The sequence below is a fragment of the Brienomyrus brachyistius genome, chromosome 21 (assembly GCF_023856365.1).
Source record: "Brienomyrus brachyistius isolate T26 chromosome 21, BBRACH_0.4, whole genome shotgun sequence".
Taxonomy (NCBI): Eukaryota; Metazoa; Chordata; class Actinopteri; order Osteoglossiformes; family Mormyridae; genus Brienomyrus; species Brienomyrus brachyistius.
The window spans coordinates 2,900,949-2,927,997 of NC_064553.1; the positions used below are offsets into that span (position 1 = coordinate 2,900,949).

General features: G+C 49.4%; 1 protein-coding gene across 1 annotated transcript; it reads right to left on the reverse strand.

Moving 5' to 3' along the window:
• Nucleotides 1-7,373: 7,373 nt before the first annotated feature.
• Nucleotides 7,374-16,157, reverse strand: LOC125716724 (angiomotin-like 2a). The gene is given in 21 exon segments (XM_048989351.1): nt 7,374-7,799; nt 7,909-8,076; nt 8,497-8,611; nt 8,613-8,859; nt 8,953-9,008; nt 9,010-9,246; nt 9,249-9,290; nt 9,293-9,349; nt 9,351-9,496; nt 12,136-12,225; nt 12,332-12,478; nt 13,532-13,597; nt 13,600-13,682; nt 13,684-13,710; nt 14,089-14,179; nt 14,182-14,308; nt 14,310-14,483; nt 14,485-14,604; nt 14,606-14,686; nt 14,689-14,829; nt 15,949-16,157. Coding segments are annotated over 20 exon segments (2,244 nt in total). The 5' UTR covers nt 14,773-14,829; nt 15,949-16,157; the 3' UTR covers nt 7,374-7,713.
• Nucleotides 16,158-27,049: the final 10,892 nt, after the last annotated feature.

A 27,049-nucleotide genomic window follows, 5' to 3' on the forward strand; every position in this document is an offset into this window, starting at 1 on the left:
GCCCACAGCCCAGAGGAATGAGGTAATGTCCCTCCCCCCTCCCCACGCAGATCCAGCGAGTGCTAAGCCAAGCAGCTTCTTGTGACTAGACTTCAGTCCAGCAGTTTTAGGCACGTGAAATAGTTTTGAAAAGGTTAATAGGTAGCTGGTGCTAAAGGTGAGGCAGATGTTATTTAAATACTTTTACTATCTCTAGAGGAGAAAATAGAAATTTGTTTCTGTTCTTTGGTTTCTGAGACACCAAAGGTCTCACCCGCATGGTCACACACCTGCTGCAGGACGGAGGAGCTCACGGTTATCCAGCATAGCTCACGTCAGCATATGAAACATCATGACGACATGAAATATCATGTGACCACTGTCATCGATCTTCCTCGCCGATTTTACATGCCTGGTTAAACTGGCGTTTCTATCGGTGAACGACGTTAAGCCCTTATATCCCTGACCTTTGACAATGTGGAGTTCGATAGTAAGTGACAGTAGGGGGCATTTTAAAGGGGGAAGTTAGGATATATTCAAATTTGGAACATAATTGGATTGGTCTTGGGTGGGGGCCCAGTATGACATACTATCTGGGGGCCCAAAACCTCTAGTGGGGGCCCTGATGGAGAGTGTATTTAGGGTACCAGCCAAGGGCAGAATGAGGTTCTTACTGGTACCACCCAAGGGCAGAATGAGGTTCTTACTGGTACCAGCCACGGGCATTAGGCCAGAATGAGGTGCTTACTGGTCGAGTCCCAGCATGCAGTTCTCTTGAGCAAGGTGTCTGACCTGAACACTGCGAACCGGCTTCCAGCTGTGTAAGCACCGGTCTCTCTGGGACCCTCCCCACTATTGCCTTATTATTTTTATCTCCCCCCCCCCCGCCGTCCAGGCCTCGTTTTGTCCCCGTCCCCCAGCCGATTTCGTTCTGTCCCTGTCCTCTCCTCCTGTCCCCATTTCTCGCGGATCTATCTGCCTGCGTGACTCACCCGCGATTCTCACAGCCCACATCTGGATTTCGTAAAGATCCGTTAAAATTCCTGACATGACTGCGTTACTGCGCTTGGCGTCATCCTGGGTCCCTCTGCAGCTGCGTCGTGTCACAAACATCCCAGCGTCCTCTGGGGCTCCAGGAAAAACAAGACCAGTTTAACCAAAACAGCCCTAAACAGCCCCCCCCACCACCACCCCAGTTTGCCATTGTTTGTACCAGTATGTAGGTCACAAGGCTGCACCACGACCTATGAAACATGGACAAACACAACACGAGAACTTGTAAAATGTCGTCACTGTTGTGGACACTACAGTCAGACACCAAAGAAACAGGTCACTCGGCTTTATATCATTTGCATTCACATTCCAATCCTGTTATGCACAATTGTGCTTTTGACATGAAAGTCAAAAATATTTCGTTTATTTAAAGTGTATTCTCATGTCTCCGTCTTTTGTCTGGGTGGGGTTCGGGGGGGGGGGGGTGAATGATTGAAACCGTGGGTGTTGAGTTTAGGGAGTCTAAAAACGACTTCGGTCCATTTGCGAGAAAAAGGCAGCAGGAATTCAAGGCATTTTTATTTTTAAGTTTCCGGCCAAATGTGAAGCACAAAATATATTGCATTCTGAAGTTCAGCTTTAGCAGAGCTTAGAACACATACATATATATATATATATAACCACGCAAACATACATACCATTTATATTTGTACGATCATATATAGCCCACATTTACAGCCTGTCTCTTTCCATTTAAGGGTAAGAATAAGTGTCCTTATATTAGTGTGGCCGACTGAAATACCGCTTAACAAATGCATACTGTAAAAATAACACTTAAAAACTCCCAAAGTCTCAAGTATGCCGAACTGTTTGTTTCGGCAACAAATGAGTCAAACCTCAAAGGAGTCCCTTCATTCTTACTTTCAAACTGCATCTGGGTGCATCTGATCTCCTCCTGAAGCTGCTTTGCAAGAGAAGCAGAGTAATGCGTGTAAATTATGAAAAATTATAGTCTAATTCAGGTAAGGAGCCCAAGGAGATGTATTAAGGTAAAAATTCAATATCCTTAATATCCTTAATGGCCTGTTATTAAGTGTTGTTAAATTCCTAATTCATTAAGACATCACCTTTTAGCGATTAGTTGTCAGGAGAAACAGTAAAAAGAGAAGAATCAGCAGCCTGAACGCGTTAGGGTCACATTCTGCACTTTTAAATTCCTCTACTGACGCAGTTTGGGAATTGGAGGACGTCCCTACGCCTCTGAGAATGCGAGGGGCTGACTCTCAGTCGCGTGCGTGCGGTACCGCGCTGTGCTTAACGACCCCGTAACGATGTCGGTAATGACTGTTTTGTGCTGTCTAAATACCCCATAACAAAGGAAGGCGATTTCACTGCAGATGCTATTAATGTCAATCATTCCAACCCCCCCCCCACCCTCGTTGGAATGACTGACATTGTCTTGGGTCGGAATAACACAGCGTTTAGCATGCGCCCTCTCTCAGGACCTGTGGCGTCTCAGAGAGAAGCAGCGCGACCTGACCTCTGTGCTGCGGGATCGCCGCTGCACGTCTGAAATGCGACCCCGCCCTCGTAGTCACGGGACTATTGGAATTCCACTGAAAGGCTTCGCGAATGACACATTCCCGTGGCGTGGACCTTTCCCATTTACACAAGGAAACTTCCCAGAGTCACTTCTTAGGCCTCGCATAGGGAACGCGCCAGGAATGCTCCGGCGAGTCTACGACGCGCAGCTCCCCTCGCTGCCGCTGCCTCGGACCCCCAAGCGGAGGAGTCACGATGCATTAATAATCCGGAGGAATGCTGTTTTGAAAGTGTGGCGTAACACATGTTGCATTCGTTATGTGTATATTTAAACCGTTATCCTTGGGTCTAGACATTACCGTTATTTATATTTACGCACATGCGTCTTGAAAATGATACGCATGGCAGGCATGGTCTTTAAAGTAAGCGACGAGAGTTAAAATACGGCCCCCGAGGTAATCCGAGCCAAAGAATGCAATTTTGGGATGCTAGTCAGCTATTCCTTAGTCTTCTCAGAGCCAGAGAGACAGACATGGTCCCCAGAGACAATGAACGGCTGGCCTGCTAAATGTTTGCTGCGCAAATAATGAGGCATCATGCTATACTTTTATTCTTGAAAGATCTAACTAAATGGAGAGGTTGAGGAGAAGTGAACATAGTCCTCAGATAACACCTGCTGTTCTAATGCGATGTGTTTTGTGATTCGTGTTATGAATCAGTTAGTGCTCCTGTGCTAAGTAAAAGTAACCTTAAACCTGACCTTAGCTTACGCCACGTTTAACGACGACGGCTGCACCACTCCAGATATTTCCTCTAGTTAATGATTAGCCTCTCAAAGTGCTCTTGAGGAGTTTTATACCGACTCCATGCAGAGATACGGTGATATTTTTGGGTTGGTGGGGATCCACAGGTCATGCTGGAGCATTTCATTAAGGTTTGAATGTGACTTCAGCTATTCTGACAGAAAAACAGCTTGTGAGGGAGCTTAGCATTTTGTTAGTGATGGACAGTCCTTCAAGTTCCGGTACAGCAAAGTATTCCAGAGTACTCCAATGAGACTGCCACCTCTGTGCCTCACTGGTGGAATGAGGCTCTTGCTTTCAAATGCAACGTTTGGTGCAATGCCTGGCCCCAGAGCATCGTTAAAGGGCTTTTTTAAGTTCAAGCCTGAGACAAGCATTCCTGTTCTGCCTGGTTAGTCATGGTTTCAGCCTGGCCACCCTCCCTTCTGTCCATTTTCTTCATGTTCGTTTTCCGAAGGTTGAACCATGAGCTTCAGCTGAAGCAAGGGCGACCTACAGGTATCCTGGACATTTCCTAAGTGTCCCGACCTTAAAAGCGTGGGTAGAAGGGCCAACAAGATGCCGGACGAGACATCTCACGTGGCGTTTCGGTCAGATGCTGTAAAACTACAGATAGCTTGTAGGCCCCGCCCAAGTCGACGCATATCAACAGCAGGTCTTCAGGAATTTGTTTATGCTCTGAAACCTCCGTTCTGTCAGCTTTATTCCAGTGGTAAAGGCCGAAGTTAGTATCAATCTGCACGGACCCACACGCAGCCTGAGTGCTTATCAAGAAATTCAAGCGGAGGGTCCCGCTTACATGGAAGTGGTGGTCAGTTAAACATTGCTTGAATGGAAAGCAGACGCATGAAACAAACACGGGAAGCACCAACCGGCAGTAGCGGTTTCCCCTCCCCCACCCCACAGGCTATGGAATGCTGGCTGCACAGTGACGGATACTGGTGTCTGTGATCCGCTGCTGGCTTTCTGTGTAAGTGAGATCGACTCGATCTGGAAGATTTGTTGAGGGAAGGTGCAAATGATCAACTTATGGCCGGCAGTAGTTTTTCTATTTCACTATGTTTTTTTTCTTTTTTTTATTTGGACTTCACCAAAGTTGTGGTCGGCGTAACGACGGCTTGGGTGTAATTGTAAGCGAGAGATGTGCAAATAGCATCAGGACGTAAAGGCCGTAATTCCCAAAAATGGGAGGGTCGCAGAGGGAGGGGCGGCCGGGGACTGAGGCGGCGGTGTCGTGATGGCATTTGCCGGCAGTGTGACGAGTTCTGAACACGTTGTTTTTCCGAGAGAATCAAGCAGCCTTTTCAGGGCTAAAAAGAGAGGGCATTCCGCACATAGCTGTGGGATCACTCTCATAATCAGAGCTTGTACAGACAGTTCAAAAAATGTTGTTGGTAAGTTGCCATGATCCCTTTTTTTCCCTGAACCCAACTGCGTCACGTGTTCAGCCTCAAACTCCAGCGAGGAGCCGACAACGATACGATTCTTAGCATATTCTTAGCCTCCAGTTGCTAAGACGAGTGAACAAACATTGCTTGTTTACCAATATTTAAACATATATCTATCTTTCAACCACCTGTCCTACTCAGGGTCAAGTATCCTGTCCCAGTCGGCATAGGGCACATGGGGGTGCCAGTCTGTCGCAGGGCAATTTTAAAACACCATTTATCCATATAGGGATCTGAACCCCCAACTCTGTGTGAGGCCACTGTGCAACCCATAATATTGCAAAAGGTACTGAAAAACTACAACTACATGCATCCTTTGGTAGGAAGCAGATTCAGAGAGTCCCGGGAGGAACTGTGTTCTAAGAGTCTCACTCAGGGGCGCAGCACTGAAATTACCCTGCGGGATTGGAACCAACTCCCTTCCAATCACGGGCACCATTACCCAGTCACTTCACTTTGATTAATCACTCGGGGTAAAAATGAAAGTCAAACCATTCACTTTCAATATATATTTATTTGTAGTTTTTTTGTTGCATTACTGAAATGTTTCTGGTATTTACGCGAAGCTCCTGCATTTTAGCGGCTCACAGCGCTGTCTGAGTATGAGAATGTAGCATGGAGTAAAGTCAGGGTTTACCCTGTGTTCGGTTATTAAGTTAATCAAAATGCAGATTTTTGGCATCGTCATCTTTATGGCACATAATACTTACACAAGACAATTATCCATATAAAATATATTATGTCATCTCAGGTGAAAACAGACACTTCTGTAAACAAGACCCGAAAAAAAAATCATTACAAACGTGAGCAAGACAAAAGTGTTCTTCCCCCACAATGCACTAGCCAGCCGATGCAATGAAAGGGGAAATGTACTTTTTTAAAAAAAGCAGACAGGAAACCAGCATACATGAAGCCGTGCTGTCAAAAGAGAACTTTCAAAATTTTCAGTCCCTTCCAGTTGAAAGAGGCCAATAGCAATGCAACATCCCTGCTAGTGGCGAGCGACGTCCCACCCAGGGGCGAGCGACGTCCCACCCAGGGGCGAGCGACGTCCCACCCAGGGGCGAGCGACGTCCCACCCAGGGGCGAGCGACGTCCCACCCAGGGGCGAGCGACTGGCGCTCAGGAGCGACTTTCACAGAAAGTGGCCGCAGCTGACAAATCTCAGCGTGGTCGTTTCTCTGAACAACCCCCCCCCCCACACACACACACACACAAACCCCCCACAATAGAACTTTCAAAGTACTAGTTTAATACTAGAACTCGTGGCCATAAGTGATAATTAACAGGATGTGAGGAAGCACTTCTTTACACAGCGTGTAATTCGAGTATGGAATTGTGTTCCTGCTAGTGTAGCACAAGCTAAAACCCTGGGTTCCTTTAAATCAGAGCTAGATAAGATTTTAAGAACTCTGAGCTATTAGTTAAGTTCTCCTCCCAAACGAGCTTGATGGGCCGAATGGCCTCCTCTCCTTTGTACATTTCTTATGTTCTCATGTTCACACACATGCATGAGGCACACGGTCACATTTCCACCGGAACAAATCGGAACGTGTCTCAAAATCACTAAATGCAAAAGCTAAAGGCTGTGGACAGAGCCGGTCTCCACGGGAAATGGAATGGGAGCGGGTCGCTTACCATTTTAAGGGGTGGGATGGTGGTGGTGGGGGGTGGGGGCAGGCCACAGATAGCCTTTTTCCTTGCACCAGCGGCATTCCCCGGAGAAGGAATGCGGAAAGACTGGCATGTCGGCCAGCGACCTCCCTGACATCGAGAGCGATAACTGCCCCTAAAGAGGCGTTTGAGAAATCGGATGCCTTGAAAGGCCTGCACTCCTCTCCCAGAGTGAGATCTTGACGGTATCTTAAAACAATAAACGGATTGGCCCATCCGCACGAATCCTCCCCTGATCTCAGACTTTATAACATTTCTGTGACTCTGCTACATTCGTTAACAGAAACATGAGGGAGGACCCGGTAATCGTGCCCTGCTTGCTACCTTGCCTCTTTTCCCGCCAAAACACTGACCTTTCCCCTTCCAATGTCCTATCCCCATTTATCCTGCTCTGTGATTGGCTGAAGGTAAGTAAGGCGGGAGCAGGGCAATAGGAGACAATATTTAACAAAATAAAAGTCATGGAGCGTCAATGGTTAATCGGTTAACTGGATCCCTATAAATCAAAACGCTGGTCTGTCACTTTTCCCCAGCAGAGTTGTGTCGCGGGCTTTTAGAGGATATGGGAGCAGAGTGTTTGGAAGGATGGTGAACGACTATTTGATGATGGGAGGGGTAATTCAGTCACATCTCTGGATATGGGGGGGGGGAGTTCCCAAAAAAAAACATCAGAACTTCTTCCCAGATACAAGAGAAATAACATCAGGATGGATGTGAAGGAAACATGGAAAATAAGTTCTGTATTCCGTTCTCTCTAAGACCAAAACCAACGTCACACCTCACACACACACACCCTAAGCAGCAGTATAAATATATATATAAACACAACACAAGTGTGTGTGACACACACACACAGGCTCACACACTCCCTCACTGTCCAATAGCTGCCATTTGCAAGTGAAAAACTGTACAAGTACCTACAGGATTCACAGCATCTCTTGCACACGGCAGGTCTTTATTAAAAACGGCACCGGCAGCATCAGTCCTTCTGTCACGGCAGGGTGATGCTCAAAGAGAGGCCAGCTCTCTTCTCGCTCCTGCGTGCCAGTCTGCGTGCCAGTCTGCGTGCCAGTCTGTAGTCCGCCATTCCGGGTCGTGCTGCACCGATGCACGTTCCTCTCTCAGCGAGGTGAGAGCATGTCATGCCCCATCCATTCCGTCTCGAAAGCCATCTGTCCAGGCAGAATCGTCTTTCCGTTGCATAGAGTCAGATTGGGTGGAGGAGTTTGGGTGGGGGGGGGGCGTCTTTCCAGGAGTGTCATGGTCAGAATTTTTCATATAAAAATCTCCACTGCTCCCCGCCCCAAGATGCTGGGATTCAGGAACGCCGTGCCAGGTGCCGGCTCAGGTTCCGAGGTTTCTGGACCAGGAAGGAAGAGAAAAACCCAGTCAGCGGAGGAGAGGACGTGTGAGGGCCAATCACGGCACCTAGGCCGCCCCCGGCCGACCGAAAGGGAGTCGCCACTCACCGGCTCTGAGGGCAGCACCGGACTCTGTGGGGGTGGGTGGCTCGTCTGTAACCGGAGACTCGGGTGGGAGATCGTCAGCCTGAGTGGCGCAGTCGCGGCTGGCGGGGCGGGGCAGGGCGGCCAGACAGGAAGACGTGGCAGCTGTCTGGTCATCCGAGAGGCTCTTCCCTGCCGCAAAGAAAAGAGGAAGAACACAGTCATGTGCGGCCTGCCCGGGCACGGCTGTTTCCCTGCCGACGCACACATACAAAAATATGCGCAATTATATCGGGACAAGAGTCGCCGCGGTGCCAAGAGGAAATAGCAAACATTTCGAGAAGCCGACCCCTCCCAGGACAGGAAGATGCGGCTCTCATGCAACAGACCGTGCAATGAATTTGGGGGTGTTTACTATGCCACTCTACTGTTGTTTTGTGGTGTTTCAGTCTATCGTTGTTTTATCTAATATTTCACTGTAATGCATGTTGCATTTCACTCAAATGTTGTTTTCTATTTCACTCTTTTGTTGTTTACTTTTTTTTTACCAAGCACTTTCTGAGTTTTACTCGTTCTTGGTTTGCGGCTAACAGAGAAGGTGCCGGAGCTCACCTTTCCCTGGGCCGTCGCTGGCGGCGGACGGGACAAGACCGGCGATGGAGGGCACCGAGCGCGCGGGCCGCATGCCCGGGTCACGGCGCGATCGCTGCTGGAGCACGTTGATGACGGGCGTCCTTCTCCAGGATGTGCGCGTATAGAGCGCGGATTCTGCGACGGGAGGGAGAAAGCGGGGTTAACAGGAGGCCTTCCCACAATGCCCGGCGCTCGGAAGGCTGACCCACAGGCGGGGAGCGGCCAATTGCTCGGCGTACCGGTTTCTCCATTTCCCTGATGCGGTGATTGGCCGCTGGCAGGTCCTCGTTGAAGCTGCTATTAGGCGAGTGGCGGGGAGAGTGGTTGATGATGGTCGTATCCCTGAAAGGATAGGATGTGTGTCAGGAATCGGCAGGATGGCAATTTAAAGGGACCCCTCCCCCGCAGGTGACGTGCATCTGCACCATGGCTCACCTCTGCGCAGCCGCAGTGGCTGCGGCGTCCATGGCGAACTGTCGCATAGTGCTCTCCATCTAGGTACTTCTGCTCCCACTTGGTCATGTCGGCCTCCAGCGCCAGGATCCGCTCCTCCTTCTCACGCAGCCGCTCCTCCAGGTAGGAGGTGCTGAGCTCTGACGCCGTACTGCCAGCTTGTCCCTGGGACTGCCGCTGCAATGGCATGGGAAAGCCCTCTCTGCCAGACGGCCACTCACCTGCTGCCCGCGGGAGCGCCTTCAACTCCTGCTCCAGTCGCTGTGCGCAGGTTTGCGCTCCAGCGTCTCGCGCTTCTCGCAGGCGGCCTGCAGCTGCGCGCCAGCGCATGCTGCAGCCGCTCTACCTTCTCCACATAGGCACACTTGCGCCGCAGCTCCCTCCTCCAGTCGCCGTCCACGGGGCCTGTGCCGAGCCCAGCGCCTGCTCCAGGCCTCGGCCAGCCGTCGCTGCTCCTCTTCGGAGCCCCGCAAGCGATGCACCTCCCCGCTCCAGCCTCTCGCGCCTCCCCTGCGCTGCTCCTCATCTGTAACGGGGGGGGGGGGGGGGGGGGTTGCTGGTTAGTGTGGTTCCTGGGCCTTAGATGCAGGTCAAAGGCCTGTTTTCAACCTACTCAAACATTGTTCACTAATTATTATTTACTAACTATCCAGTGAAGGCATTCCCTGGATAACTGAACCAGTCACCCCCCCCATACCAAGTTCTAAGCCAGTCTAAAAAGCAGTGGAAATTCAGCGTAGCATCAGAGCTGTGAAACACTCTTGCATAAGGGGGGTGCTGTGTGCGAGTGTGAGAGTGGAGGGGGGAGGCAGCGTGGTGGGGGGGGCACATTCCTGAGGCTCTCCTCTCTCAGTGGATACAGCCCTCCTGCCTTCCTGCTCTTAAGTCCGGGAATTTGAACAAAGGCTCGAGGGCCTGATATTACACAAGACTGTCTGGAATGTGAAGGGGGGTGGGGGGGTGGGGGGGGGGGGGCTGGAGGGGCTGAAATGAACACACAGACACACACACACACACACACACAGCACACACACACACACAGACACACTTACACACACCCAGAGACACACTCATACACTCATACACACAGACACACAACACCGACACATTTACACACACCCAGAGACACAGTCATACACACAGACACCAGACAGACACACTTACACACACCCTCATACACACAGAAACACACACTCACACAAACCCAGAGACACACTCATACACACTCACGACGCTCTATATGGGGTTTCACAAGCATTGCTGTTCATTTTATTTACTAATAAAAAAGTTAATGATTTACTCTAACCCCTTTCCAAGATATAATATTCCAATATAAGCAGGACTCATGGTTTTAAAAATCAAACTGCTTTTTTAAACCTTCTGTTCTCCAGTACTTGATCTGGTCTGCTTGATGGTTTGATGTTCGCCTCTCACACTCATTCACACATCCCAGCTCTGCTTGGTTCACACGCCGGGCTCCGAGCCCTATGTGAGTAAGTCTGCCGTCTCACACATGAACCAACGGATAACAGGGAAATTCTATCAGCCTCCCTCATGTCGATTGTCTACTAGTTCTCAAACAAATTTCCCCTAAGTTGCCCCAAAACACTTACTTCCAAATGTCCTAATAACCCCAAATACCTCTCATTCATATATATTCCTTCTATGTCACACTGGCTAATTCTCAGAACAATCTTTAGAGTTTTTCACTCATTAAGTGCTGATTGCCCCAACTGGCCCCGCATTCCTGGCCCTTACAGAGAATGTGCACCTTCCTTCCAACCACGTACACAACCACACATGCTTTTCCCTTCCTGTCAGAGCGAAAGAATGCTCTGCTGGCCCGGAGAGTGAGAAAAGACACAAACAAACAGCATCTATGCCATTTTCGCAATGAGCAGAGCGCGGTGAAAAGCTGGAGCTCCATAATATCGCCGGTCCGATTAGCGTCTCTGTAATCCACCGTACCGAACGGAGCAGAAAGTCGCGAAAACTGTGGCCAGAAATGTCACTTACCCAAACAGACGTAAACGACTAAAGTTTGGGTCTTTTTTAAATCAAATTCAACCTAGTCATCACTGGGGGGGGGGGGGGGTTGCAAGTCAGAGAGGGATCTCCGTAGCCCACCTGGGGGGGGGGCCAGCGAAGCCGGAGGGAGGCCTCGGCACTTCACAGAAGAGCCCGATTACCTGAGGAATTCCAGCAATGCGGCCCACATCTCCTGCTAGTGTGTGTAAAACCATAGGAGCAGCTCACACTCAGGAAACGCGGGGGGGGTGTGTGAGTGAGCTGGACGTGGCAGCACATAACCACCCCCCCCACCACCCATTACCCCCATCAAAGTGTTGCGCAGCCACAAAGTAACTATTAGGGCCATAAAAAATGGGATCCCAGCAAACGCTCCGCGTCGCATAATAGAGAGCAGATTCACTGAGCTCCACGCAGAGCGCAAGTCGGCGGGGTGAGAGACGCCACATGCGAAAGCAATTGAGAGATTTTAAAATTTAGTTTAAAAGAGTCAGGAGGAAACGCTGAGGACTTTTGTTTGGTTTCTGATTTCTCAGTCATTTCCAGAAGGAAATACCACAGCCCACCCCCCCCCCCCCCCAACAAAAAAAATCCGGGCCTCATTTAGCGCAGATTGCTGATATTGTTTCAAACCCCCCCCCCCCCCAAGTCTTCCTCCTCGCATTCCTCTAAACCTTTTCACACCCGTGATTGGCTGCAGGCGCTATCAAACTGTTACTTTTGGCGTAGTGAGGCAAAGCTCCGAAACGTGGACCTGCCAAGATCCCGATACCATTTGGGAGCGCAGCAGCACCTCCAGCAAACTTTCCCAGGCATCTCAGCCAATCAGAAACAGCAGCTCAGGGGAATTACATCTCAGCATATAAAATTAAAAACACACCCCCCACCCCTTCTGAGGATCCAAGCAAAACTTCCTAGCTCTTAAAGCTGCTTCTCACCCCAACTGCAGGCGATGAATCAGACACTTGAGTCAATCTTGCTACTCGTAACGACAAACAAGGCCTGAAAGACGTACGTGTTTCCTCATGCCGAAGGTATGCGGGTATTATAACAGAAACAATTTAATGCGTACACCAGAAAACTACCCACGGCTACCCGTGTGTCCCGCGGAGGAGCTGGTAGGATATCTGTACTCACTTTGCTCTAAGAGTTTGGCCATGGCGTGCTGATTTTGATCGGCAGATTCAACTTCCTTCGACGCTTGTCTGCTCGCCGTTTCCAGACGGTCTGGTTCAAAAAATGAAAACGCTCAGTTTTAACAGCGGCACAGGAGGCCCAGAACTGCCAGTCAGAGACGCGCATAACGGGCGCTCATGCAGGGGAGGGCACACACCTCGCAGGTCTCGGTTGAAGTCATGCAGCCTCTCGACCTCGGCCTCCAGCTTGTTCCGCATGGTCTTCTCGAGCGACTCCCGCTTTGAGCAGCCCATCATGAGCGCTTCATATGCCTCAGATATCCTCTGGATCTCCAGCTCCAGCTGAATAAAACAAAGCAAAGTGTACGGTTAGCCATGGTAACCAAAGTGTCAAATGCCCAAAGTGCATCCTGGGAATGTTTCTGCGCTACAGAAATAAGAGTCGGGTCCCGTGTCGTAACAAACTCCACTGTTATTCATAAAACTCCTTCTTGGCTTCTGAGTCTTAAAGCAAATCGCCTCCAGTTCCCCCGTGGATGTGGACATGAATCAACATTCCTGGGAGGAAAGGCAATAACTCCAGGTGTTGGCGGATTCAAACCCCCCCCCCCCCCCCCCACCCTCCCCGGAGCAGGCTGAAAGGCAGCAGAAAAGAGAGCTGAGGATGGGTGATGGGGACACACTAGAGTAAAAAACATTCCACATTTATCTGCTGAGGGCAGATGGCCTGGTCCTCTGTAATCATCACCCTGTGTGTGTAGGAGCAGCGGGGTGACGCAGAGGCACCTCTCGCCTAATTCGAAAATAAAACTCGCTGGCCATTGTGTATTGAAAAGCATCGTTAACGTTTCTCAAATCGCCTAACAGATGGTGACCCAGCCTCACTCTGCATGGTTCCTTGTTACCCAAGGAGACAGAAGATCAAAGGACAGAACCAGCAAAGTGAAAAGGATGTTATAACCCTATTGCTGCTCTATAAAGTTATTCATTTGCGTTGGACTCCCAGCACAAGTCTGGGCCTCCTGTTTCCACCATGTGACAAAACCCGACTTTCAAACGCGAAGAAACCGGATCACAAGCCTCTGACCATAGCACCCAGCGTAACGTAATATCTCAAACGGGAATGTACCTCTGCGATAGGAAGCGGCCATTATAACTGGACAGACCAGCTTCGTCGCGCTGCCTTCACTTATGGCAGCGAAGCTAATAAGTTTGGCATGTGGCATCACCAAATCCACACCCCATCAAACAAATCATCAAAAAAAAGTCCCGAAAAATCCCAACAGAAGTTCTGCATTGCATCGCGTGTTTGCTCATTGCTGGGACTTTCTTAGGTCCTACAGGGCAGAGCTCATGCCGAGGTGGGCGGGGGGTCTCCAAGGTGTCCCGCTTACCCTTCTGAATCCTGGAGGCCTTCTCGTTGTAGCCTTCCAGTTCCCCCCTCAGCCGCTCGTTCTCGGCCACAGCGCCTCCATCTGGGCGATGTGGTCGCCATTTGGAGACCCGCGGACGATGGTGGGGGCCTCCATGACTGCCATGCCCACACTGCGGGCCGGCCTGCTGCACCTGCATGTACCTATAGAGGAAACAAAAATGCGGGCAGCTGCATTAATTGCATTCCATCTCCACACCTCACCCCGGCCTACGCCCTCCCCACTGCTGACATCCATATTTGTCAGCCAGCGCGAGATAACATGTGTCACGTGAACTTCCTCAAACCCACACCATTGTTCGCACACTATCAAAGTATGCCTGATATCTGCTTCTCAGATCCACTCGTGTCAATAACAAACACGGGGGCCGTGGACCATGGTGCTCTGGGGCATGTGTACAGAATGCGGTGATTACAACGCCAAGGAATGGTGAGCCGTGAGAGGCTGTTTATGAAAGTGCGAGGGTGACTGAGTGTGAAGGCCTCAGAGGCGACGTCATGTAAAGCGCACGGACACTCTACCTGTAGTGCTGGGAGCTCAGCGGGTGTGAGTCCGGGCAGTAGTGTCCCTCGCTCCCGGGGAAAGGCGAGTGCATATCCCAGAGACTGTGTGGGGGTACTCGGGGGGTGGGCCAGGCTGGTGAGGAGCGTGGCTGGGGTGGGGGAGGTGGTGTCCGGGCAGCTGGGGATAGCTATGAGAGGAGCTCATGGCCATGTTAGCCCGGCTGCCGTTCCGCTCCAGGGGAGAGCTGGAGGAGACGCTCGCTGAGGGAGCGAACGTGGCCCCTCTTCAGCTCCTGCAGACCGTCGTCCTGCAGGTTCCTGCCTGACAGCGGCATGACACCTTGCTGGAGGCCTAACTGGCCCTGCTGGGAAGCCAGGTACTGCGAGTGGGCCTTGGCCTCCTCGTAGGTGGGGTAGCTCCTCGCTGTGGAGCTGGTACAGCTGGCAGCCACTCTCCGAGTGATGGCAGTCGCCCTGGTGCTCCTGCCCCTGTGGCTCCTGTCGCACGGACAGCTGGAGGAACTGTGGGCTCTCCTCCAGGGAGAGGCCTCTCCAGCGAGGAGCGGGGCACTCCCGCCCCGCGCAGTGCCTGCTGCTGGATGGCGAGCAGCGTGCGGGGTTGTCCGTGGGATTCCCGTAGCGCAGCTGCTCCTGGATCAGGCGGTGCAGGACCGTGCTGGTCGAGTCCTCGGCTGTTCTCATCTCACTCGTGATTGAAGTTGACGAATTACAGATATTGTTCCAAGGATCAGTAGGAACCTGGCATGGGAGAAGGTCAGGACAGACATGGCTGTCAGCAACTGGCAGTGAAAACTGAAATTCATCCTGATCTTATTTGTGTCCTCGCAATATCAGCATATGTCACAAATCATAATAGGCTAAACCAAATTCGGTATATTTCTAGCCAGTCCAGTAACACTAAATAACACGCGACGACATTACTTTCAAGGGCGTATATATTGCCAGTTTTATCTTAATCTACAATTGACAAGTCCACCCGCAACAAATTAAAATTAAACGCAGTAGCGTAAACAAATGCACAAGTTTGCGGTTTCCTGCAGCGCCGAGCGCGGACAGACACACGGCAAGCGGACCCGCGGAATCCCTCTGCGGGCGCATACCGCACGGCTCTCCCCGGCTATCATTCCCGGACTCCCGGACACGGAGCCCTAGCAACGGCACGTTTGCCCCGAAATACCAAAGGAACCAAAGGAACGGTCCCCAGGAGGCAGTGAAAGGCTGGTTATCCGCTCGGTGTAGCGTGAACGCGCGCAGAGCACACTTCCGACACTCCGCAGCGATCCCTATGTATAAATATATTTTATACATACTTTTTACATTTGAAACACTATTGTTTACACACATAGCGTGTAGTAATATTATATATGGACTCAGTTAACTTTAAAACTGTTAGGATAAGTTACACACATACCTTCTTCTCTGTGTGTGTGTGTGTGTGTGTGTAACAGTAAAATATTTTATCGGTTACCACACTGGGTCCGTATCTCGACTTTGGGTTTTGCAACAGCCAGCACCAGAAATACCACAGGATACGAAGTAATACTGATGTGAGGTAACAATACAGGCAAGCTTTACTGCTGGTCTTCATGCCCAAGAGTGAAATAAATGTAGTTAACATGGGACGTTCGCATACACGTCTCCCATTTGATGTTGTTATGCGTTAATCAGCAAATGTAGTTTAAAACATTATAACTGTTTAGACAGAGACATTTCATAGTATGGAATAGAATATAATGCGTGTGAATAATATATAACCATATAAAAACGTTATTCTTCCTATCAAAAACATATATTTTTTTTATAAAATACCGAAACAACGAAAAAACTGAAAATGAAACGATTAAACGAAAAGCTTACCAATTCAAACGTTCATTGACAAATCCGGGAGGTCAAGGTCCGTAAATATTAAATTTCCGTATCATCCGAAATAATCCACAGAGTATGTATGTATGGGTGAGGCTCCGGGCCTTCGTGCTGCTGACGGTGCCGCGGTTCAGACTGAGCCGCATGTCCAACCCGCCGCGCTAATAAATAACTGCGATCTGATTGTGCGCCGGGCCCGGAATGTGCGGAATGCCAGCGCTCCGGGCTCCTGCGGGATCAAACGCAGCCACTGCCTCGGGCCGCACTGCCGCTCTCCTCCCGCTAGGCGGCGCCAGCGCGCTCTTCACGTTCCGTATCGCTAATCGCAAATTGAGTTATCAAATTCTACGCAGCTTCGGCCGTAAAATACTGAACGCCTGGTTTTATATGATTAAACAAGTCATGTTCATCAATCAGATATATTTATAAACGTTTTCCTACAGTTTTCATGCCACAACGGTGTAAGTTTATATAAATAACAATAGGCTTTCAACTCATTATTTTTAAGCATGCTTTTTGATTTGAACAACGCAGCAGGTGAACTGAGCCAATGAGAAGGACTAGCTATTTCGTGAATCCTTTCATGAATGAATTGTTCTTTTCCTCAAGACAAAAGGGGTTGGATATTAACAATAACAATCCCCACATATTGGAAAGGGAGCTGTGTTATGCATTCATTGTGCTATTGATTCAAATCCCTTTTGTGACATGTAGAACACAGGTCTCGCTCCCCAGCTGTGTCTCATAAAGGCCTTTGTTGGATCCCCAGGGTACGCCGGCATGAAACTTGGGTTTTCAAGGCCGGGGAGGGGGGAGGCGCTGGGGGGTTCGAGAGGGCAGGGAGCCATGCTGTGGGCCAGCCAGTGTCCCTGTCTGCTGGGGTGCGTGGGGCCGCCCCTCTGCTCAAAAGTCAGGCGATGCTGGAGGGGGTGCAGGTGCTGTAATATGGGCACTGGGTTCCAGTGGGACCCGGATGGCGTGTTAGATACGAGGCTGTGAAACTCGCTCGGCGCCCAGATGACAGGCACGCTCAGAGGAGGGGGGGGCCAGCACGGTGATGCCTGTGTGTGTGTGGGGGTGGGGGGGGGGGGGGGGGGGGGGTGAGTGTGAGACAGATCGCTTCCCAGCTGTCCCAGGAAAGTTATCCCTCCCTTAATCGCAGCTCTGAGAGATGCATTGTTCTCTAAACACCAGGCAATAACTGAACAAGTTTCACCATCTGCCTCCAACCCCCCCCCCCCCCCCCCCCCCCCCCCCCCCCCCCCCGGCCCCCACGGGCCTCACTAGCACATTCCAAACACGCACCTTTCAGCACTCTCCACAGAGCGGAGGTAAAATCCGCAGAAGGACACTCGCTGTTGCCCTCGGCCTGACGATTCTTCGTTAACACAGAAAGTCATTCTCCTTGCTGGTTTCGCCGAGGGGAAAAAATGACTCCATGGTCTTGGAGACGAAACCTCACGCTGTAAATAAAGTTTTGAATCTAATTTTAGAAGCATAAGTTTATAGAGATCTGCACCAAAGATTAGTCAGAATCACTCTCAGCTGAAAGAAGCATTACTGTAGCAATAATAAACATACCGATACAATTACTTTCTTATTTTTTAATTGTATGGCCTCCAGTATGTAAAAGCATTCCTGTTGTTTTAAGGGGTTAATTCAGCACAATGCTTGAATTCCTCACTAATGGTGAGGAATCATATAGCTGACATTCTTTTGGCTTTCCGAATCTCCGTAGGGGCTCCCTGTATAATACGACATGTGCCACTGGTTGTATAAATGGGTCCATTTGCTTCTAATATCACTCAAAGGCGCATCCTGATAAACCCTCTCCTGCTGTACGTAGACAAAGCCGGCCGAGCGGCTCGGAACGGGCTCGTCGGAGACGATCCTGCGCTCTCACAGAGGACGCGGGATCCGGCAGAGATCAGCCGTTACAGACACACATTCCTGCCGCATCATTTGCATGTCAGTTACTGAGCTGTAATCTCCAGCCTCTGGCTGCTTTCCCAGATATGGCAAAAAGAACGCTCAAACTGCGCGAAAAGAACGCTTAAATTGCGCAAAAAGAACGCTTAAATTGCGCAAAAGAATGCTTAAACTGCGCGAAAAGAACGCTTAAACTGCGTGAAAAGAACGCTTAAACTGCCATCTTCACCTTATACTACGGAAATGTAGGTGCTTGTAAAAATAATAATAATAGTAATAATAATAATAATTATTATTATTATTATTATTATAACCAAAACCTTTTGGGTAAGCACCATAAGAAGTTTTCACAGGAAATTCCCACATTACCAGCTGCCCACAAAAAATTGGAACATGTGACATTTAAGTTACAGAAAAAAATATTGCTGTGACGTCAGTATGCGCCGCCAGCTCACCTGCACTGAAACGACAGCGCTGGGGAAAGTCTGTCATTCCACCCTATCGCAGCTCCTTCCCCAAGGCGATTTTCATAACTCTGTGTGTGTGTGCGTGTGCGCGCGCGCGTGTGTGTGTGTGTGTGTGTGTGTGTGTGTGCGTGTGCGCGCGCGTGTGTGTGTGTGTGTTGGTTTGTGTAGAGGAGAGTGGGGACTGGGGGACTGGAGGGCTAGGGGGTTGGGGGGGGGAGATCTATAGCAGGAAGCACAGAGCTGTGGATCTGTTGCCTTTGTTTTCCAGAGAAAGAGGAAATTACCGCATTCCTGGAATTAGCACGTCAATGGCAGCCGGCTGAGACTCCATGCTTTTCATAACCATGGGGGTGGGGGGGTGGAATTCTCCCTTCCTGACTGAGCCTTCCCAGGGAACAAAGATCGGCGTGTCCAGCGGCATGGACACACTTTGCACTTGGATGCCACTGCCAACTTTAACCATCGGAATTTTGCTGCCGTGGTCACATCCAGGATTAATGTTACTTGACTTTGCCCGAACAGCATGATATATTTAAACACTGCTGCTTCACAAACAAATTATCCTGGTGGATTAAAATATTAACTGAACAATTTATTGCCTGATTTATTCTTTGCTCGACCTTCTTTACTTGGAATCCTCAGACCTTCGTTATAATTTACAACGTAATTACATAAATAACTTGTCATCAGAGACCATCAGGCCAAAACCATGACATTTCTGTACCTTATTTACGGAGTACTTAAGTGCGTTTCTGGCATTTTTACGGTTGTACCTAAATAGGGCGTAAGCCCTCTTAAAGGCAGTTAACACAGAGGTTAGCATTTGCAGAAGAGAATGTCAAACAAAGATTGCGATCTTTGTTTGCCGGGCGTGTGTGAGGGCCACTGCACCATAAAGACTGATCTCTACAAACAGCCCCGAACAAACAGTATTACGCCAGAAAAGCAAATTTTGTCTTGTGCCACTAATGACACAACAGCAGTCGACTCTCGTTGGCGGGAACAGAAATGCAAATAGGGAAACAAACGATTTTCAAACGAAATGGAATCATGCATTCAAGATTTACCATGTGGATTTGCACACACTTCAGTTTCCCTTTGATATCTGTCCCCCCATACATACGGGAGACATGGTGAGCAGTGTCAGTATCTGAGGGACACCCCAGGATCTGCAGGAAGACTCACTTTCTGAATGCTCTTGGGGGGGGGGTGAAGCCACCATCCCAGAAAATATTTATCTGCAGCCTTCCCCTATTGCTAATGTGCATAGCTTCAGGCTGAGGAGAAAATAGCCCCCCACCCCCCCCCCCCCCAACCGGCAGCAGGTCCCTGAAAATGCTCACAAACACCAGTTTGTATTCAGAATCCAACGAACACAAAACAGAGACCTGAGCTGCATTATTAAGAATCTTGAGACATGGCTAAGGAAATGTAAGAAAGATGTTGTACGTGAATACGGTCGTGGACAGTGATTTATGTCACCAGCGTTGGGTCTCTCGGGGATCTCCCCGGGAGATCTGTTCCACAAAGGTCTGAGACCCTGGTTTGCTCCTCACAGCCCATACTCACAGGCCTCATAGTCTGAGAATGCCGGCCGTGTGGAAGCTTCCAGAGATTCCTCAGTATCGATGAGCCCTGGCTTGTCATCTCTCTGGTGCAGGGAGTAAGGAGCACCACGCATCGAAAGGGGGTTTCCAGCATGACTTCAAGGCGTCCGTCTGGGTGAAACACTCTGGGGCAGTGAAACCGTAGTAAAACTACATTCCTTTTATTGTGGACCTAGTAAATTCCATAAGGCATTCATTTAAAAAACATGACCTCTCCTTTCCATCACCCCCCAGCAACAAAATGCCCAAACGCCAAAATTCCCGATTTCCTGTTCCTCTAATGGGTCATTACACAAGCAGGCCATCAGGATCTCAGTGTACCCTCAAGGCCCAGCCAAAGGCAGCTCATTGCGATGATTACGATCAGCCCTGGGACAGCTGACATATGATACCGTCAACAGGCAGCCGCTACTGCAGAAGGTGTAGACCAGACCCACTGACACGTTCAGTTGGATCAGAAACGTTTCGCAAACAATGCTGGTTTCATTTGCATGAAATAGACATGGTACACTTTACTTGATGGGGAGTAAATACTTAGTGTTAACTCAGCTACTGTTGAAGTACAAATCATGGACAAATATAGTAGGTACTTGAGATAAAACATGCGTCACGATTCATTAATGATGAACAAACATGCGATCAGTATTTCACTTGTGTTATTCATGACTTGTTCCTTCAGTAGCTCACAAAGGTTTACAGAATCAACAGATATAGTGACAAATATAGTACCTGCTTGAGATAAAACATGCATAACAATTAAGGATGAATTAACATGAGATCAGTATGTAACTTGGTTTGTGGTTAATTAATGCATAAGTAATAGCATAATACTATATTATTTGCGCTCCGTCAAGTTACGTGTTTCCAAGGGCGGTTCAAGGCTACTTAGATCCAACAATGTAAACAATTTTTGAATGAAACTACGTAAAACATAGAAAAACATGGTCTGTTAGGATGTACTGCAGTAACATATGGCTATCAAATGGTTCCTTCTGGAAGTTCTCGGATGTTTTGCCTGTCCACAGAATCATCCGTGTTAATCGCCTACCATGTCCGTCGAAAAATAAACAAACCCCCTACCTTTCAGTTATCTTAATAATGTACCAGAGCACAGGAAAAAAATTGACTATTTTCAGCATGTACATGTGAGGAGAGGCAAACGGCCGTGACCGGCGTAAGGTCACACATTCCCCACGGCCGGCGGAGCAGAACCTCAGCATGACCCGCGAGCCCCAGCGGCCGTAGCTGCAGCGCTCGCTAAAACAAACACAGCTTGTTTAGCTCACAACACAACCGCCTTGTAATTCAGCCAAACTCCATCATCTCACCATTGAGAGTCCGTTTCTTGCCTTAACACAATGTTTTGGAAACACGGTGCTGCCTGATGTCCTGGAAGAAGAGGTGCTTTTGTCTCTGTTTAGACTTTGGCTTCCTTTGCGATCACCGCAAACACCCACATTCGGGTAATTCATTTGTTAATAAGCCTAATTTGACTGTTGTTTGTCATGCAGCAGTGCAAGCGATTCCATGCCGAATGGATGTTTTTCATTAAGCTAAAGCAAAACAAGTGAAAGGTATCGAAGCAATAACACACACAGACACATCATAAGCCTGGTCTTCGGCCCTTAAATTGAATTGATTATTCACCCAAAAGTACTTTCATGGTCCCTACTGAGAATGACAATCAATCTCTCAGAATGAATGAATCTTTAATGAACCGGTACTCGTTTTGTCAACAGGGCTGATGGAAGCGCAGGGTATTTTACTTTTTTGAGTGCATCAGTCCTGTGTTGAGGTCCCACACCTTTTATCACAGACACCTGGCTGTTTTCTAAAAGCTCTGCATTGTAACACAAAGCACACAGCACCTGCCCCACTGGGGTTTCTCAGCTACACACAGCATTCTGTCATCTGCTCTTATTGCAGGTGTGTGACCCCTCTCCTCCTCCCCTCCCCGCACAAAGCTGCCCTAGGGCGTTCCACTGCCTACTCGTGGGTCCGCTCCCACTTCATCATGAGCGACCCCCAAAAGCAAACTAATCTGATAAGATCCACCATGGTGCTGAGATGCTCCACACCTGCCAGTCCGCACCTTTCCTCCTCTCTCTTAACCGCTTGATCGAATTCTCAGAATCACCCCCCGGATCTGGATCATTGGCCCAGTTCTCCTATTCTACTTCCTGTTTACACAGCAATGTCTAAATTTGATGGCCTGTATGTGCCCAGATGATGTCACTCATAAACGTCATGGTAAGGTCGTTGATCACAGGGCAGTGCAGGTTTTCCGTTCCATCTTCCACGGCGCATTTATAGACTCCAATGTGCAGGAGCCGTAGACATTTTTATAGCTGTTTGGACATGAGGGTATTTTTGTGATGCATCCTGGTCTGTTTCTCCAAACATCTGAGGAGGCTTAGCTTGGTGTAAGAAACCTCACAGGGTGGGAGAGTGTGTCCTACACGGAGCAGAAAATGAGCAGCATGTGACCACGTCCCTCTTGGTCAACGTGTTCCTGACTTCGGGGCAAGCAAATGGCCTGGAGGTGGAAGTTATTATGCTCGAGGATAAAGGGATGGAAGGATGGATGGGATGGATGAACAAAAGTGAAATTTCCTCTTAAGATGCCGGTAAGGAGCTCAGTGTAAAACTAAGGAGACCTTTGCAGGTACTGCAAGGCGGCATTATTAACAGCACCTACAGGGTGTCAGACGGCGCGAAAAGCACATGAAAACAAATGTAGCTAAATAAGAAACTTTTTAAAGTTTTGCTGTATTTATAAATCAGAGGAAGTAGTTAAATAGAACATGTGACAGGGCTGATGTCTGGCGCCATGTTGGTTAAGGGCGAGGTTTCCCGTTCGTCTGTGACGCTCTCCAACACAATGAGAGGACGCAGTGCAGCCAGTGCTGTATCTGGTGTCGGAGAGAGGAGACACGCTCGACACGAGGAGCACATGCAGATCCGACATTCCCGGAGCCGACACGGGATTCCCAGCCCCCGTCCCTGGAGGTGCTGGGTCATGCCGATATCGACCGTTAACACGCTGCCAAAAATACGTTTGTAAAAGAAAAGCCAGTTTTGTAGGAAAGTCCCTCCTGCATTTATTTCAGTTTTTTCTGTATGGAGTTCCTCAAAACTTGTGCCTTTAAAGGGCAGGGGAACCGAAATACAGGTGCAAACACACACACACACAACACACACACACACACACACACACACTGCAGATCTGAGCTCCAGTTCCCCCCTCCCCTCGTTGTCCCTGCAGGACAAGCAAGAAGACTCCCCCCAGCCACTACTTCCTTAAATGATAGATGTCACCCCCAGGGGGGTGTCGTGTCGGATAACTGGTCACTGAGATGACAAGGACCCCCCCTCCCCCACTGTATTGACAAGAGCCACAAAGCTACACTGTATAGAATGTCCCCCTCCCTAGACACCGGGATGCACTGTATTGTGGATTGACTGTACATCCGTTTTGGTTTACGTCGGAAGGTCTTTCCCTTCCGAAAGCTGTCAGGAGGTGCGGCTTTCGGAGGAGACACAAACCGCCGCTTTGTTCGCTGGCTGACAATGGCCTCGTCACCATGTTTCAGGCCGGCGTCAACAATGCACCGGAGACGCGAGCGCGTCGCAAAAACTCATGTCTGAACCTCAAGCCTTTAAGAATGTCGCTCTTACTGAGACTTAAGGGAGGTTTGTAGCAGAAGATGATTGTGATCGCAAAACTATTTTACCCAGTCAGTTTTCAGCTGTTATATCAGCAGTGAGACGACACCAAACAAACAAACAAACAAACAACCTCTACAGGTGACTAGGTCACACCTTTCAATGTGGCCAAAGATATTAGACTGTCTGTTTCTAACTCAGAGTTAAACTAAGTCACAGCTGTGAAGATAACCTGGAAAAACTTTGGGCATGGACTGTAGGGAGATGTCCGAAGCAATACTCAGGGAGTACTGTGCGTGTTTAAGGGGATGGGGGGGGGGGGGTTTAATTTGATCCCTACCAATGCTGGAATGAAACCCTAGTTTGGAAAATAATGCAGTTTTCAAATGTCAAATTTTACACCTAGATTACTAAGGATTAGTAAAGATTACTAAGGATTAGTAATCCAGGTTGGAACACAGGACCTGGTAATATGAAAAGCACAGAGAATATTTCGGACGGAGAAAACATTCAAGCAACACGAGTTCTGCCTGTTACACGAATACCTTTCAGCTCCTGGGAAATTGGATCACATCTGTGTAATTTGCTGAAGTAAAAAAATAAGCAACAAGCGTGTTCTGGTGTGACACAGTAAAAGGTCATAAAAGGGGTCACGATGGAGAAGCTTTAATTGAAACCCCGGAGTGACCAGGTCGGAAATAGAAAGCTCCGAGTGACATGCCCCCCCCCCCCCCCCCGGCCATTCCTGTCGCCACCAGCTGGATCATGGCCCCAGTGGCGCTCGCTCCAGCATTTGGGACCCCCACGTCTCCCCCCCCTCGCCCTGTCTGTCACGCCGGGCCTTTCAGAGCCATTGTGCCAACACTTCCTGACTGGAGGTCCTCCAGAGGCTCGGGCCCAGTGAACTGTACCGGACTGGCAGTGCCTTCGCGAAACTACGGATGCTCCCTGCATGTATACGCCCCCCCCACCGCCACATCTGCCAGACAGACTTTTCCGGCCGTAAAAATTCCTGCCACCGGTCTTGGTCTGGACCTGACCATAGCCGGCCTATCTTTGTGATCTGGGCCTTGCCAGAGCGGATACCAAATTACACAGGCCGGTATGGAAAGAGACGAAATGCAATTAAAGTGGCAGGGACTGGGCAGACTGCAGTCTGCAGAGTGACATTAGTGCCACATGATGTGCACAAACGCAAATATGTGCAGAGTGGAACAAAACAGGAAAAGGGGCAGGAGAGTGACAGACCACTGGCAGGTTTGGCTTCATAATGCATGGACCGAGGGGCAGTGTGTGACTCGCTAGGTTAGGACGCAGTGCCTGTGATCAGAAGGTTGCTGGATCAAATCCTGGGTTATTTTAATGATCCCTCAGTTGGGCCCATGAGCCCTTAACCCCCAGTCTCTCTAGGGAGCATCTGCAAAGAATGTATGTCGCTTCGTTTCATCACGTAAATAATAGTAATGGTTTGATTCTGGCTAGGGTGTGGTCCTGCATGTTTAACAGCATCCCCCTCCCCCCAATAGGGACCCTGAGAAGACCCAGAGCCGCCTGCTTCCAGCGTCACACTATGAGTTTGGGCGAGGTGCTTTACCTGGAAAGACTCAGAGGGATCCTCTGGCCGATAGCGCTCCCCACAGACCCTGACAACAGATGTACTGCCAGTTCCCATGGAGAGATGAGAAGCACATACTTCCCTAGCCCTCACACACACCTGCAGAACAATGACCTCCCCCCCCCGCCCCCCCACAGCTCATACCACCTGGACCACAGGTTCCCGTGGAGCAAGGACAGAGAAATATCTGAGGGACGATATTAACAGCCTGATCAGCAGGTGGGCGGGATGAGGTGGGGTGGTTCAACCAATGGGAGGTGGCTACAACCAGTGATTGACAGCACAGTGTTTCAATCTTAGTGACTTTTAGTAGAGTACTTTTTGTGACAACAATGCACTTTTTAATATGTGTAGTATATACACCTTGGTACTAGAATTAAAAGCTTAAAGATTTTACAAATATTATAAATTTGCATTAGATGTTTCCTGTTGTTATGGTAGGCCATTAGTACGTATGCAGTAATACTTTAAACATTGGGCTATAAATAGAATTAGCAATGTGAAGTTGGTCAACGATTTACCACAGAGATAAACATAGGGGGTGGAGGATCTAATGTTACTGGCTTCTTGTCTGTTTGCCTGTACAGGGAGTCGTCCTCCAGTGACACAGTTAGGGGTTTTCCACCTCTGACTCCTTTTATGGGAGTTTAAACATGAAGTGACTCAGCCTTGGATGTAGACGATGCAGTTATTCCAGGTGTGTGTGTGTGTGTGTGTGTGTGTGTGTGTGTGTGTGTGTTTCCCTGGAACATTAATTGCTACTTGAAGAAGCGCGGAGACTAGAATAATTTTTAGAACCCACTAGGCTGGCAGCGATACCCAGGCCCCTCCCACAAGGCTTTGTAGATCCAGCGTCCGCACACCGGGGCCGGATCCAGCCCATATCCCCGATCCGGACCTCATGTAGTCCAAACCGGATCATCTGCATTCTTGCTCTGAAATCTGAGACTCCCTGACGAGCCTGGGCGAAGCAGACAAGAGCCATTAGGGGAAAATCACAAGACCGTGAGCTGGCACCCTCCTCTGGAAATAAAGGAGGCAAGGCCAGTGCAAACAATCCGGGACGGCAAGCCGGATCGGAAATGACGCAGCGTTCCGGGAATTTGCTGCACCTCACAGCCACCTTGGGGACACACCCCCATAAGAGACAAAACCACCCATTTCATATTTTTTCCCCCAAAAATCCGCCCCAACCAAAACTTCTGTCACAAGTTGGCCTTTGTCTGCAGCAATTTTACCAGCATACTTTCCGCACCACAGATTAAAGAGGTAAGGGAGGGGATTTTGTCGCCGGGGTAACAATGAGCCGTGTTGTGTCCTGGACCACAACCACCATAAACAGCAGGTCAAGAGGTAAACAAGTCTGTAGTAAACCCCCCCCCCCCTCGAGGGAGGGCTGCTGCACAAGGCCTCGGACGGGCTCCAAACGGGCAGGGTCTTCAGAAGCTGCATGCCGGACGAGGCGACAGAGGCTGCAGGAGAAACCATGATGTGTCCAACTCTACAGGCATCACACCTGCTAGGTGATGTTCCTCTGAATAAGCCGGGAAAACCCAGCACTCTGAAATCTACGGCTCGCTTCAGCTCTTTTCCGGTATCACTGCGCTCTCACCGAGAAGCCAGATGGGACTAGAACCAGCAGCCCATCATTTTCTCCAAAAAGCATGTTAAGGGACAATTTTTTTGTCAAGCACATATCGTGCCCCCCCCCCCAACACATTTACATATCACTGATTGGGGGGCAATGCAGGTGTCTGTAAGACAACAAGAACATCAAGTCTTGCTTCCAAACACCCCAAATCTCATCCCAT